Source organism: Balearica regulorum, chromosome 17 (assembly GCF_011004875.1).
Source record: "Balearica regulorum gibbericeps isolate bBalReg1 chromosome 17, bBalReg1.pri, whole genome shotgun sequence".
Classification (NCBI taxonomy): Eukaryota; Metazoa; Chordata; class Aves; order Gruiformes; family Gruidae; genus Balearica; species Balearica regulorum.
In genome coordinates this window covers 16,315,226-16,328,955 of record NC_046200.1, presented here as the reverse complement: position 1 = coordinate 16,328,955, position 13,730 = coordinate 16,315,226, and the positions used below count along the sequence as shown (strand labels likewise).

At 64.2% G+C, this 13,730-nt stretch overlaps 1 protein-coding gene across 1 annotated transcript; it reads right to left on the bottom strand.

Moving 5' to 3' along the window:
• Nucleotides 1–1,023: 1,023 nt before the first annotated feature.
• PRODH (proline dehydrogenase 1) lies at nucleotides 1,024–12,869 on the bottom strand. Its single transcript, XM_075769742.1, has 14 exons — nucleotides 12,524–12,869; nucleotides 12,048–12,256; nucleotides 6,664–6,695; nucleotides 6,179–6,328; nucleotides 5,984–6,048; nucleotides 5,461–5,577; nucleotides 5,247–5,326; nucleotides 4,887–4,968; nucleotides 4,535–4,627; nucleotides 4,269–4,415; nucleotides 3,917–4,092; nucleotides 3,727–3,825; nucleotides 3,243–3,331; nucleotides 1,024–2,072 (listed from the first exon to the last, which is right to left on the bottom strand). The coding sequence occupies exons 1-14, from the start codon at nucleotides 12,845–12,847 to the stop codon at nucleotides 1,885–1,887; spliced, it is 1,851 nt and encodes a 616-aa protein (XP_075625857.1). The 5' UTR covers nucleotides 12,848–12,869; the 3' UTR covers nucleotides 1,024–1,884.
• Between the last annotated feature and the right edge of the window lie 861 nt (nucleotides 12,870–13,730).

Sequence of the window (13,730 nt, the reverse complement as noted above, 5' to 3'; positions counted from 1 at the left end):
CTGCACCCACACACAGCCCCTGCGAACAGCAGCACACACGGCAGAGGCATGCTGCAGAGCTGCCTGGAGGTGCACAAGTCCCTTCTGTCCTGGAAAGAGGGCTGGGGAGGGGGTTAACTCCAAAAAAGAGGAGTCAGGAGAGGCTGCGTACAGATGCATGAAGCTGCGGTCATGCAGGCTGCAACATCTGCTCCTGCAATAGCTAACGCAGGTGCCCGGGGGTCTTTGCAGAAGCCTGCAGCGAGTGACGGCTGCTCATGCATCCAGCCAGCCCCAGGACCAGCCCCACCAGTAGAGCCCAGGTTGTTGGGCAGCAGCGTGCTCCATGCCACTGCATCTCCTCTCCTCCCCAAAACACCAGGAGCCCAGCTGCTGCCTGCTCCGGCACCAGCAGCCTCGGCCCCGTGCTCCAGCCAATGCTCCCTGTTCCTCCAGGTGTTTTTAAGGCTTGGGAGTCTCACCTAGAGAAAAAGGCAGTAGGCAAACATCTCTGGAAAGCCTAAACCTCACCCCTTTGGCTTGGGTGGCTTGCCAGAAGCGGAGGGAACAACCCAGGGAAAAAGGAGATGCCGCCTCAGCTGCCAGGCAGGGAAGCCCAGAGGTGCTCCCAGTCCTGCAGAGCCCAAAACAAGCCCAGAAGAAACTGCTCCTCATTTCAGGCAGTGAAAACCTGCAGGATGCATATTCCCCCAAAACCAGATCCCAGGGTGGGGAGAGGCTCTCCCACAGCTGCCATCCCCTCCCTGCAGGCAGCAGGGTGCTGGCAGCAGCTGAGGATGCTCCAGGGCTCCCAGCTCCCCCCAAGCCCATCCCAGAGAGCTCCACAGCTTCCCCATTCCCAGGCTTGGGGAAGTTCGGCCTCACTCAGTGCAGCCTGTCTCTGGCTCCTTTCCCCAAGCCCTGCCTCGGGCCAAACCGTGCAGCTGGAGGGGGCTGAGAAGGCACTAACCCCCCCCTTCGAGACCAGGGCAGTGAAGCAGAGCTCAGGGACGGACAGCTGTCCAGTGACTCCAAGAGACAGGAGCAAGAACAGTTATGATTTAATCACCACCATTCTCTGCAAATCCAGTGTATGGCAGAGCCGAGCTGTGGTGCGGCTCCTGGTGCTCCCATGTGGCCGCCAGCCCTGCCCACAGCACAGACCTGGTCCGGTGGCAGAGCCGGGACTGCGGGCAGGGCAGGGGGCTGGGCAGCTCCCTGTGCCCCTCCCGGGTTGTGCCTGAGGATGGACAACCCCAGGCAGCTTTGGCTCTGCTCAGCCCGGTGGGACGGCAGGAGAGCCTGGTGCTGCCCAGGACCTGCCCGACTCCAGGTTGTGGCTGCCCTGGGACGGGCAGCGGAGACTCACCCCCCCCGGCCCAGCGACCCTTCACAGGTCAGTGTGACCTCCACCTCGGCATCTGCCTCCACAGAGCTGGAAGAGACCAAGCCCCAGCCCTGGCAGAGGCTGGAGGAGCTTCTGGCAGAGGCCAGCTTGTCCCTGAGGCACCCAGCCCATCCTGGACCCGAGCCCGTGGCACGAAGCAGGCGGCCAAATCTCCCTGTGCAGTCCCACAAGGGGAAAACCCCGGGACAGCGTTCACCGAGGGGAGCGGGGGGCTGGCAGGGGAACCCGGCATCTCCCCTGAGACAGCCGAGGGCAAGCACAGCTCAGGAGCCCCTGGGAGGGCAGAGGGACATCCCTCGGGGCAGAGCCAGCTGGGACAACCCTACACCCTCCAAAAGGTGTGCGTGGTTCAAACAGCAACAAGAACGCTCCCCCTCCCAGGGCAAAGCGTGCCGGGGGTGGGGGGGGGGGAACTGCAGCAGAACTGGGATGGGGAACGGCAATAGTGGTCACAGGTGAAGGCACAGGAGCCCCCGGGCTGGATGCCGCGGCTGGGGTTAGTGGTTGGGGGCGAAGAGGCTGCCAGCGAGGAGCCGCCTCTTGACTTCCTTCCAGAGAAGGTCCCGCTCCCGGTTCGCCCTCTGCACGAAGCCCCTGTTCTCCTGCGCCCTCCGGGACAGGTAGGGCAGCACCTCGTTCACCGGGCCGTAGGGCACGTACTTGTAGACGGGGAAGCCGGCCTGACCTGGGGGGAGAGAGGCTGGTCAGGGAAGTACCAAGAAAAAGGGAAAAAAGGGGGAAAAAGGAAAATAGGGGGGGAAAAAGGAAAATAGGGGGGAAAAAAAAGGAAAATAGGGGGGAAAAAAAAAGGAAAATAGGGGGTAAAGCCTCCCTGATGCCCAGCTCTCCCGTGCGCCTCGGGCCGTGCCGATGGAGGGAGGGATGCGGGCGGGAGGGTTGCAGTGGCCGGAGGCTGCGGCTGAGCACCAGGGAGCGGCAGCCTGGGAGCAGCTCCGGGCAGAGGCAGCTGAGCCTGCCCGGGCGGGGGAATGGCGGGGCATCCCTCCTCCGGCTCAGCACGGGGAGCTTGGGAACGCGCCGGGGGGAGCGGGCCGAGGTCACCGGGAGCCCTGGGAATGTCGGCAGCCAGGGCCGGGCCAATTCAAGAAGTATTCAAGCAGAAACATCAAGTTAACACATTTTTCCAGCATGAGCAGAGGAGGTTGCGGACAGGCAGCCAAACCCCGCTTGTGAGGGGAAGTCCAGGACAGAGCACATCCACGCTGGACAACTGCCCGGTCTGCCTCCCGCTGCTCTCCTGGCCTTGGGTCTCCGCTCTGGACACCAGTGTGGGCAGGGGGATCAGTCCCTGACCTGAGCTGGGCTACCTGGACCCTTGCGTGTCCCTCTGTCTGGGCCCCTGGGAGCTCTGCTCCGCCGCCTGGGCCGGCAGCAGAGGAGAGGACAAGGTCATGCAAGAGCCTGTTTTCTACCCGCTAACGGAGAGCCCAGGACTCAGTGTGCACCTCCAGCCGAGCACGGCAGCACTCCTGGACCAAGGAGGTATGAGAGGGCTTTGCTGGCTGCCAGGACCCATCTCTGCCCCATCTGGGAGTACCCAGATCTCTGCTCGTAGTCCAAAGCAGGAATCTCCCTGCCCAGCCATCATGAGCTCATGGGGCCTCCAAGAGACAGATGTGATTCTCCATCTACCCCCCCATGCAGGGGACACAGCACTCCCAACATCTAGGGAAGAGGCAACAAGGCACCGTCCTCAGCCAGTCCTGCTGTCTGTCAGACCCACAGCCTGGCTCCATCTACCCGTCAGACCCCACAACAGCTCCTCAGGGAGACCTCAGGGGTCAAGGTGGGGCAGGAGCACGTCTGCCAAGTTCCTCCTGCTCCCAGCACTCACCCAGGGGGAAGGTGATCTGGTCGCACATGCCCAGCAGCTGCCCAAAGCACACCTTCTTCTCTGAGGGATGGATCCCAAGCTCCATCATCCTGCAAGCCAAGCCTTGGCGTTAGAGAGGAGACAGCAGAGCATGCAGGGGCAGTGCATCCCACCAGAGGAGTGGGGGTCATCTCCAAGTACGAGAGCAGGGCACTGACCATGTCCCAGATGGAAGCTGGGATGCAAGGACTTGAGGGCTTTCTTTCTAAAACAGCCCCTGGGCTGGGCCATGGGGCCAGCTCTGCAGCTGCTGTGGGCTACTGTGCTGTGGCCCAGCTCCAAGCCCCGACCGAAGCCCTGAGCACCAGATGGGAGCTAGGATCCCCAGGTGAGCGCAGAGGAGACCTGACAAGCCACAGCACATCTCACTGCAGCTCTGCTGAACCCCCACATCCCTCGAGCCCTGAGTCCCTGCCACACCATGCTGCCCCCCCCCAGCACCCACCTGCGCAGGGTGAACTTCACCGTGTCCTCATTATGAGATGCCACCATCACGCTGGCTTTCCGGCTGTGCTTGATCTCCTCCAGGATATAGTCCAGGCACCTGTAGGACAGTGCAAGGCTGTGTGGTGAGGCCGCCTGAGCCCATGCCCAGAGGGGCAGGAGGGAGGAGTGTGACTGGGGCTGTACCCTACCTGTGGTACATCTCGTTGGTCTTCTCATAGGTGGGGTTGATGGGATCCTCATAGCCAATCTGGGCCGCCCTCTCCCGCTCCTGCTCCATGTAGGCACCACGGACCAGCTTGGTGCCGAAGTGCCAGCCCTCCCGGCGTGACAGCTCCACGTCCACCGTCACATTGTCGTAAGCCTCCTGGGACCAGACAGAAGAGATGGCACAAGGTCATCATACCAGTGCTACATCTCCCCTGAGCCTTCAGGCAGCCAGCCCTGGAGTTGCACCATCGCATCGCCATGGCTTCAGGAGCTGAGGTCTCCATCCAGCTGCCCCAGCAGGTCCTTCCTCCCCAGCCTCCTGCCGGACCTCACCTTAAGGTAGCACTGGTAGGTGTTGAAGATGATCGCCCGATCCCTGTTGAAGCGGCGCTGCATCTCCAGGGTGAGGCGGCTGATGGCTGGCTGGAAGTAGCTCTGCTCCGCGTCCACCATCAGCCTCACGCCCTTCTCTGTGGCTCTCTGTGGGGGCGAACGACGTGCAGGTTTGGTCTGATGGGGCCACCTGTCACACATCCTCCTCTGCATCTGCCTCTGCAGTGGCACCTGCGCCCACTCCCCTGGCCCCAGCACCCCGTCACCTTGGCAAGGATGTCCATCCGCTGCAGCATCCTCTTCATCTGCAGATCCTCCTCCTCGGTGAAGCGTGAGAGCAGAGGCTCAAGCTGCCCTGTCTGAAACGAGAACAGCCCGTGGCACCCTGCCTGCCTGCCGCCAGCCCTGCCCACAGCAGGCAGAAACCTGCACCAGGGAGGCACACGTTGGCAGCCAAAGGCAGGGAGGAGGCCAGCTCCCTAGAGGGATGAGTCCTTGTGGCACCCCGACCTTGGAGCAGCAGGAGGGGACCAGATCCGGGGACAGGGATGAGGGGCCCTGTGCTGGCAGTGCCCTCCCAGCAGGGCCGCTCCAGGGGTGGTAGAGATGGGTACCCACCTGCATGTTGGGGATGAGCAGCAGCTTGGAGAGCTTGGTGCGGCTGTCGATCAGGCTATTCCAGTCCAACAGGTCCACGGTGCTGGGAGCAGAAAGCCAGGTCTATACTGGTGTCTTGCAGGGGCAGGGGGTTCTCTACCAGCTCCCAATGCCCACCAGCAAGTAGGGTGCACAGCATGTGTCACCCTGACCCGTCCTCTCACCTCTACCCAAACCTCCTCTATGCTTGGTTGCCATGCATGAGCCAGCGCTGGCCTTTGGAGACCTCCCCGTGCTGCTGCCCCACTGCCCCAGGAACGGGAACGAGGTCCCCCAGCATGTGTCCACATCCCACAGCACCCCAGGTCGCAGGCAGCTTACCCGCTCACGCCCAGGTTCTCCCCCGTGAACCAGTGCTGGCTCTCCGCCTTGGTCGCGATGCCGAGGTTGGCCAGAGCCTCCTGCCACCAAGAGGAGCATCAGTGCTGAGGGGCTACGGGGTCTTACTGCTCCAGGCTCAGAGGACCCCTACGGCCACCTCCAGCGGCGCATCCCTGGCCGCACAGGTTCCTCCCTCGGACATCACCGGCCTCACCTGCAGCTTCTCCGCCTCCAGCTTCATCTCCAGCACTGTCCGCCCAGCCTGGCCCTGCTCCGCGGCCATTTGGTGGAAGAACCTCCGCCACTTCACCAGCACCTCCGAGAAGAGCAGCTGCAGGGAAAGACTTGGAGTGAGACCCGGGCTGGAGCCCAGCTGGCTCAGAACCTCCTGCAGTGGAGGTTTTGCAGGATCGTGCCCTGCCCGAGGCAGACCCTGGCCATGTAGCAGGGGACCTTGGCCAAGCAGGGGCCAAGCCTAGCAGTACAGAGTCCCCACCTCCCCATGTTGGGACCTCTAAACTTCTGAGCCCTTCATGTGTCCCCAAAAGTTGAGGCAGGGTCTCCAGGGTGGTCTCGGGCACACAGGGGACAGCCTGTTGGTGCCCACTGCTCCCTGCCATCAGTAGAGATGCCACAGCAGCAAGCCTGGAACCCCAAAGCACCTGCTTCCCCCCAGATGCATCATCTGTGGCCCTGGCTCTGACCCACCTCGCCCTGGTCACAGCCCTGGCACTCACCAGGAACTGAGGTCTGCCCAGCGCTGTCAGCTTGATGGCTGAGAAGCCGTCCTCGGAGCTGCCACCTGGACAGAGCCACAGAGACAGAGCTAGCTGGACAGGCAGAAGGGACGTACCCGAGATACGGCAATGGGCTGCAGGGTCCCTGCAGTCCCCAAGCACAGCGGGGCTGCTCAGGACATGTGGAGCTCTTACTTGAGGCATCGATGCAGCGGAGGAAAGTCTCCATGTGCTGGTCGCACTTGGCCTCATCAGCGTAGAAATACGTGCGGGCGCTGATGACCCCACTGCGGCGATCCCCAAATCCCCGATGGGCTCGGTATTGCTTCTCCCTTTGTTCTCCTCCTGGGGTGGAAGAGGATGGAGATGGGCCACGCAGCGCTGCCGAGCTCCTACAAGCCTCCCCGGGAGCTCCCGCCATGGGCACAGGGAAGAGGGGCTCCATCTCGGACCTCCAAAGAGCCCCCGAGGGCTGCCACGCGCCCTGCCTGCTCTGTTTCCTGAGCAGAGGCTGAGCCTTTGCTGAGGAGCAGGGTTGGCCAAGAAATGAGATGTTTCTCATCCAGCTCGTGTTTTGAGGCTGTGGGAGCTGGGTCCTTCCCCCGGGCCAGACCCACAGTGCCCAGATCAGCTGGACCTTCAGGCTATCTCCTCTCAGCAGGAGAGGCTGGGTCACTCACCTCCCATCTTCTCAGCTGCAGAGGTGCAGGAGCTAAGAAGAGAAACAGGGAAGATAAGGGCCAGGTCAGCAACCCCCCGCAACCCCCCGCTGGCGGCCAGAGCAGCTCTGGGGCTCTTCCCTCGCCATCCCATCGCCAATGGGTCAAACGCTGCTCAGCACGAGCTCCGCTGGCAGGTCGGATGCCCCAAACCCACTCGTGGAAGGCAACGGGGTTTCAACATCCAGGCCAGTGTTACCTGGAGGCCCTGAGGCAACACAGGGAGGATGCTGCTCTCAAACAGCCCACCCCACAGCAACGACAAGGTCAGCCCTGCTGGGGCTGGGTGCTCCATCTCCAACCACACCACCCACAGTCCTCCCTGTGGTGGGACCAAACCTCAACCCAACGCCTCCCCACCTTGCAGGCACCAGCAGCCAGACCATGAAGCAAGGAGCTTCCTCCAGACCCAGCCTGCATCAAGCCGTAGGATGCTCCGCTGCAGCTCAGCTGCCCCGTGGTCCTCTGTGCCTTGGCATTAGCCAACCACCTACAAACAAGGTCCCAGCTTCAACTCCAGCCGACCTCGGATGTAATTTCAAGCCCAAGCTCTTTGCCACAGAGATAACAGGACTCTGACAGCTCAGGGGGACACTGGCCAAGTCATGAGATCCTCCCTGAGCTGGAGCAGCTAAGCCTTCTTGCTGACACCCTAAATCCAGCCCACAGACCTGGGGTCTCACCCAGGAACACTGCCAGCCCCTGGAGAGCAGCTCTGAGTGACAGCAGAGCCATCTTCTCCAGGAGATCTCTGCCTGGGAGTCACTCCCAAAACTGGCTGTGCCCAACAGCGGGGAAGCACACTGTGAGGCACGCAGCAAAGCCACCCGTCCAGAGCCAGAGGACTCGCACAGGAGAGCAGAGAGGCACGTGGCATGGTCCCAGAACACGTTCTCCCACATGGAAACCCTGTGACAGGGATTAGGGACCGTTGGAAGCATAAACAAGTAGAGACAAGCCCTTCCCTCCTGCTCCCTGGAGCCAGGAACAGCCCTGCGTTGCTCAACTGGCATGAACTGGGGCAGGAGCAGCTGGAGCTCACGGGGAGCAGCGGGCACCACGGCTGGCAGGCTGCGCTCCGCGATTTTGCTACTACGATAGGTCAAGAAGCTTTCTGCTACTGAACAATGGAGGGTGGAGGGAAGGAAGGAGAAGAGACTTCATGCACCCAGGGATGGATGTGACAGTAAAGCCCAGAGTGGACGGAAGGTCTCTCTGGAGTAGAGCAGTGGAGAGATGGGTCCTGCAGGCAGGTCCCAGCTGCAGCACAGCAGGACAGCTCTGAACCCCGGAGCACACCTTGCATCCCACATTGAGATGCCGGGGGCAAGCGGCAGGGAGCAAAGCCTCCTTTGACCTACCCAGAGGGAACACATGCGACTAAATTAGCAAACAGCACCCTTGAATTTGAAGTGTTTTGTGTTCCTGAAGACTGACACACCCTCCCAGCAGCATTCCTGCTGCATGACGGCACCGAGCCCTTTGTCCCCGAGGGGGGCATTCAAAGCAAGGCCATGGGGCTCGCTTTATTGTTCTGCATCAAGCAAAATAGAGGAAGGTCCTTCCAGCTGAAGATATCTTCCTGGATATCATCTGCTTTCTTTGCAATATTAGTCTTGGCCAGCAAAGCCATTCCTACACCAACCAAGTGCCACTTAACCTGGCTTGTACCTGGCCATCCCTCCTGCAAACTGAGAGCAAGTCTCCCAGAGAAGGACACGTCTCCAGGCACTGCCCAAACGCTTCTGGCAAGGTGCAACCAAAAAGGAGCCACCTGCAAGGCACACTCAGGACCTGGGAGCTCACACTCGCCCAAAGCACGTACAAACCAGCCCCTCCAAGTGCTGCGAAGCGAGCTGTGGAGACTTGATGTAGCCTGCTGGATTGCTGGGAGACGTAATGCAGCTGATGCAGCAGATTTGGGCTTTCAGGAAGTTTTTGATCAGGCTCAAATAAGCCACCTCAGGAAAAGCACAAAGGTCCCCTTGTCAGAAATAGGTAGGCAATAATCCATTTTGCCCTGGAGGTTACCATGAGCACAGTGTATTTGCTTTGCTTGTCAGCAGATGCGGGATGAGGGAACACCAGGGAGAAGTTGTCCCTGAATTACCACATCCAAAGAAAAACCTGTGGTCACATGAAGCCCAGACCTATGGGTGACGCTTAAAACCCTGCAGGTAGGAATAAAGCAAAGCCCTTGGCAGAAAAGGGTCTTCCAAGCCTGCCCCACGTGTGAGTTGCCAGCACGCACCAGCCCAGGATCGCTGCAGGACCTCCGTGCATAGCTTCAAGCTAAACAGAAACCTCCCTGTGCTCCCAGGGACCCGCAGCACACGAGGCAGAGCGCTGGGCACAGCGGCACTGGGAGCAGGAGGAGAAGGGGAGGAGGTGGCTCTGGGAGGCTGATTGGCTGGGCTGGAGCATAATTCCATGCTGGGGCAGATATCAGGTGTCCGCACCAGAAATCTCTAGAGGAGATGGCGTGGCACAGACGTTCAGGGTGTCTGGCTCGGGATGCCTGTGGGCCAGCAGTGGCCCTGAGGCTGCAAGGGGACCACAACCACATCCACTATGGGGGGGGCTCCTTGTTCCCCCCCCACGGGGAGCAGAAGCCCCTGCCCATCCACAGCACCACCTCTCCACACCCCACGCAGGGCTGCACCCACCCCAAAGCCCCCAGCCCACGCACCACTCCGGGAGCGGAGCAGCACCCCGGCTCTGCTGCCTGCAGGACACCTTTCTCCAGCTGCCCCACCGTGACCCGGCAGCAGCCTTCAGCACGTGGCCAAGGATTCCTGGGTCAAGCCAGCAGAGCTCTGGATGCCAGCCCGGGCAGGGACGAGCCCGCAGCAGGCGGCATAAGCCGGTGCCTGCCCACGTTGCATTGCTGTTCCCAACAGGAAAGCCTGCGGCAAGGAGCAGCCAGGGCCCATTGCTGGGGAGGAAAGGGCATTTCCCTGCTGGTATCTCCAGCTTGCTCCAGAAGAGCAGGCTGCGCTGATAAGCCCAGCACAGCTCTGCCTGCAGGAAACAGCAGCACATGGCACCAGGAGGCCAAAAAAACCCACTGGCTGCATCTGGTTTGTACCTCTGTGTCCCAGCTGCCAGCGGGGTACAGCCCCGGAGCGCTCACAGGAGGGAGGGAAGCAGCTCCCAAATCCAGCAGCCACGAGCCCTGGACCACTCACCCCTCTCAACCACGCGCAGCCCAGCTCAGCACCATCCCTGGCCCAAGCACTGGTAATTTGGGGTTTTGCCACTGAACGCAGCCGGAGGGGTGCTCGGCACGGGCTGGGGTCCAACACAGCCCTCCCGATGCCACCCACGCCTGCCCTGGGCTTTGTCCCTGCTCTGTGGCATCTGCAGGTGACTGCCAGGACGGCATTTTTTGCCCCTGCCCATTTGTTGGAGCAGAGGAATCTCACTGGGGCCTGGGCAGGGTGGCATCGGGGGGGGCACAGGGTCCGGCGTGTGGCTTTGCTGAGCTCTCCTGGGTGGGAACGACCCACGCAGCACAGGCAGAGCTCACCTAGCAAGGAGTCCCACGGATGCAGCCCCCAAATCTGCCCTGGGGTGGGGGGGGGGCTAGCGTAGACCAGACAGCTCACAAGCCACCGACACCTCCCGTGAGCAGGCAGGATACAGGTGCAGGCAGAGCCGGCCGGCAAAAGCCCTCAGTGGTAAACCACAGGAAAGCACTTGGCACAGGCAGAGCCAGACCGAGGAGGGCCGCGGTGTTGGCCTGGCACTACCGGCACCGCCAGCTCAACTGGGTTCTGACAGGGGCCAGCTCGACCCTCCAGGGACGCTGAGCAGTGTGCCCGGACCATGGCTGTGTGCCCAGGGGAGAAACCAGCCGCTCCAATAACCCCTGCTGCTCCGTGCCATCCAAAGAGCCATCCCCTCATGGACTGCAAGCAGGGTATTTTGAAGCTTTTATATTAAAAAAATGCAGTTTGCAGCTCACTCTGCAAGGGGCTGGGATGGGCACGGCCCTGCCCCCCCCCCCAGCTCCCACACCAGCACTGCCCTCGCAAGCTGCCCGCTCTCGCTGCGGATGGGCAAGACCTTTGTGCTGATGAGGAGCAGCGAGAGGCAGTGTCACCCCGCCACGGCAAGCGGGGGTTCCCTGATAAGCAGCGCTCGGGTGGGGAGCAGAGCTAAAGCTCCCGACGCTGGCTGGGAGGAGCCCAGCAGCACCTGCATCACTGCACCGACCCGAAACCCCACTTGCAAATCACCCCCAAAAGCTGTTTCTGCTGTATTTTTAACGGCATGTGACAAGCGTGTGACAGCTGGCCGGTGTCCCCAGCCATGAATGGGGACACAGAGCTGTTGCAGCCTTGCCCCGGGGGAGCGCCGCATCGCCAGCCTGTGCCCTCCGGCAGGGCCAACCTTGTCCTGGGTGGGCGGTGTCCCCCCACCCCGGTGACCGTGGGGTGCTGGCCAGTGGCCCATCGATCGGGCCAGCAGAGCCGCCCAAAACCGGAGCCCGAATAGTGGAAAGTTACTGGTGGCTTTGGGCCGGCGCCTGCCCTTGGCAGAGGGCGGGAGGCAGGGAATGCTGCCCGGCCCTGTGGGAAGAGCGAGACCTGGATGGGGGGGTGTGGAAATGGTGGGGGCAGCACCCCTGTGGGTATGGTGGGGCATGGGGGTGGAGGGGGCAGAAGGCCGGGGGAAATGGGGGGGGCAGATCTCCAGTGGGAAGGAGAAGGGGGGCCGCACCCCAAACAGAAGGGGAATGGGGGGGGGGCAGCACTCCAGTTTATGCACAGGGGTGGAGGGGACAGTGGGGGTAGAAGGGAGGGAGAAAACCAGTGGGGAGGAAAGGGAGACAGGGCAGCATCACCCCGCGGCAAAGTGGGAATGGGGGGGCAGCACCCCTGTGTGTGCAGGGGGATGGAGCGAGGCAGCACCCCTGGGGGGGATCATGGGGGGCAGCACCCCAGCCTGCCCAGGGGATCACGGGGGGGGGGGGGGGCAGCACCCCTGGGGGGGATCACGGGGGGGGGGGGCAGCACCCCAACCTGCCCGGGGGATCACGGGGGGGCAGCACCCCTGGGGGGGATCACGGGGTGGGGGTGGGCAGCACCCGGGGGCGATGCCCGGGGGATCACGGGGTGGGGGGGGGGCAGCACCCCTGGGGGGGGGATCCGGGGGGGGCGGGGGGCGGGCAGCACCCGGGGGCGATGCCCGGGCGGGGCATCCCGCAGCGGGAGGCGGGACCGTGACGCACAGCAACCCCGGCTCGACAGCCAATGGGAGCGGGGGGGATGGGCGGGCGCAGCCAATAGCCGAGCGGCCAAGTCCCGCCGCCGCCACCGCCTCCCCCGCCCCGCACTCACTCCAGCTCGGCGCGCTCGGCCTCCCCGGCGCCCAGGTCCTCCTCCACGCTGTAGTCCAGCACGGCGCCCACGCCGAAGGCCTGGTTCCGCCGGATGAGAGGTTTGATGGCCTCCTGGTCCTCCCCGGCCACGAACTGCCCGTAGAACGTCATCTTCATCAGCCGCTCGAACAGCGTCTGCCCCAGCACCCGCTGGCACAGCTGCAGCAGCTGCGGGACAACGGCAACTCAGCGCCCCGCCGCCCGGCACGCTGCCCGCACCGGCAGCCCCCCTGGAGCAACAGGCCCCCCCCCGCCTCCCCGGCAGCCCCCCCCCGCTCCAGGCTCCGCGCCCCCACGGAGCGGCAGCCCCCCCCCCGATGCGGGACTGGCATCCCCCCGGAGCGGGCAGCCCTCTGGGACCAGCACCCCCACAGAGCGGGCAGCCCCCCCTGCTCACGGCTGGCGCCCCCCGCCCCGCCACCCCCCGCCACCCACCTCCCGGTTGTGCTCCACCAGCGGCCCGACCGCGCACAGCCCCAGCACCAGCAGCCCGCGCAGCAGCTCGGCGCTGCTCTTGCTGCGGAACGCCTCCTGCGTGTCCCCGAAATCCACGGCGGGCGGCGGGCCCCGCTGCGCACCCCGCGCGGGGGCATGAGGGGGATGCGGCGGCGGCGGCACCACCACCGGCCGAGCCCCCCTGCCCGCAGCCGGCGGCGGAGCGGCCCCCCGGGGCGCGGCGGCGGGCGCGGAGCGCGGGCGGCGGGGGACGCCCAGGCGGGCGGCGGCGCGGAGCGCCCGGGCCGCGCTCGGCAGAGCCATGGGCACGGCGGGGCTGCCCGCCCCGCGCCGCCGCCTTAAGTACCGCCCGCCCGGCACCGCCCCGCGGGGCTCCCCGCCGCACGGCCGGGGCTGCAGGGCTACCGCTCCGCCCCGCGTCCCGGCCCTGCCGCGGCACCGGCACCGCGACCGTCCCGCCCAGCGCGGCCCCTCTCCCGCAGCCCCCAGCCCGGTGCGCTGCCCGCTCCCGTGCCCGTTCCCGTCCTGTCGGGGCAGGCCGCTCCGGGGGCGCATCCCTGCCGAGGAGCCCCGGGGAGGCCATGGAGAGGCAGGGGGGGCCCAAGGGGAGCCCTGTCCCCTGGAGCAGTCCTGGGGAGGGCCAAGGGGGGGCGAAGGGAGCCCCATGCCCTTGGAGGAGCCCCAGGGAGAGCCACGGAGGTCCCAAGGGAGCCCTGAAGTGGTCCCCATCCCACCGGAGGGGCCGCGAGAGGAGCTCCAGGGCCGACCCTGCAGGGCCAAGGGGCTCCTCACCCCTAGAGCAGCCTCGGGGAGGGTCAAAGGTGCCCCCCGAGGGTCCCTGTCCCCTCGTAGCAATCCCTGGGGCGGGCTGTGGCGCGTCCAGCTCACAGAGCCAGGGGGCCCTCGGGGAGGTATCTCAGACCCGGGGGGCCTGTCATGGGACACACGTCAGTGCAAGGCCCCGTGCGTTCTCCTGGTCTGTGCACGAGTGGTCTGGGGGTTTCAGCTGAACCCTTGTTCCCGTGGTCAGGGTTCATGGGTGCTTGGGGTGGCTCAAGCCGGCAGCCTGGCTCCCTCCGCACGGGCCGGAGCAGCTTCGCTGCTGCACCCCTACAGAGCCTCACCGCCGAGAGGGCTGGCAGGGCCTTGGGAGGTTCCCGGGTGGGGCCAAATGTCCATGGCAGGC

Coding starts and splice junctions, on each gene's coding strand:
- PRODH (XM_075769742.1), bottom strand. CDS start 12,847: ATGGCTCTGCCGAGCGCGGCCCGGGCGCTCCGCGCCGCCGCCCGCCTG. Junction 3,826..3,916: donor ACCAACGAGATGTACCACAG/GTAGGGTACAGC, acceptor ACTGTCCTACAG/GTGCCTGGACTATATCCTGG. Junction 3,332..3,726: donor GTGAAGTTCACCCTGCGCAG/GTGGGTGCTGGG, acceptor CTTGGCTTGCAG/GATGATGGAGCTTGGGATCC.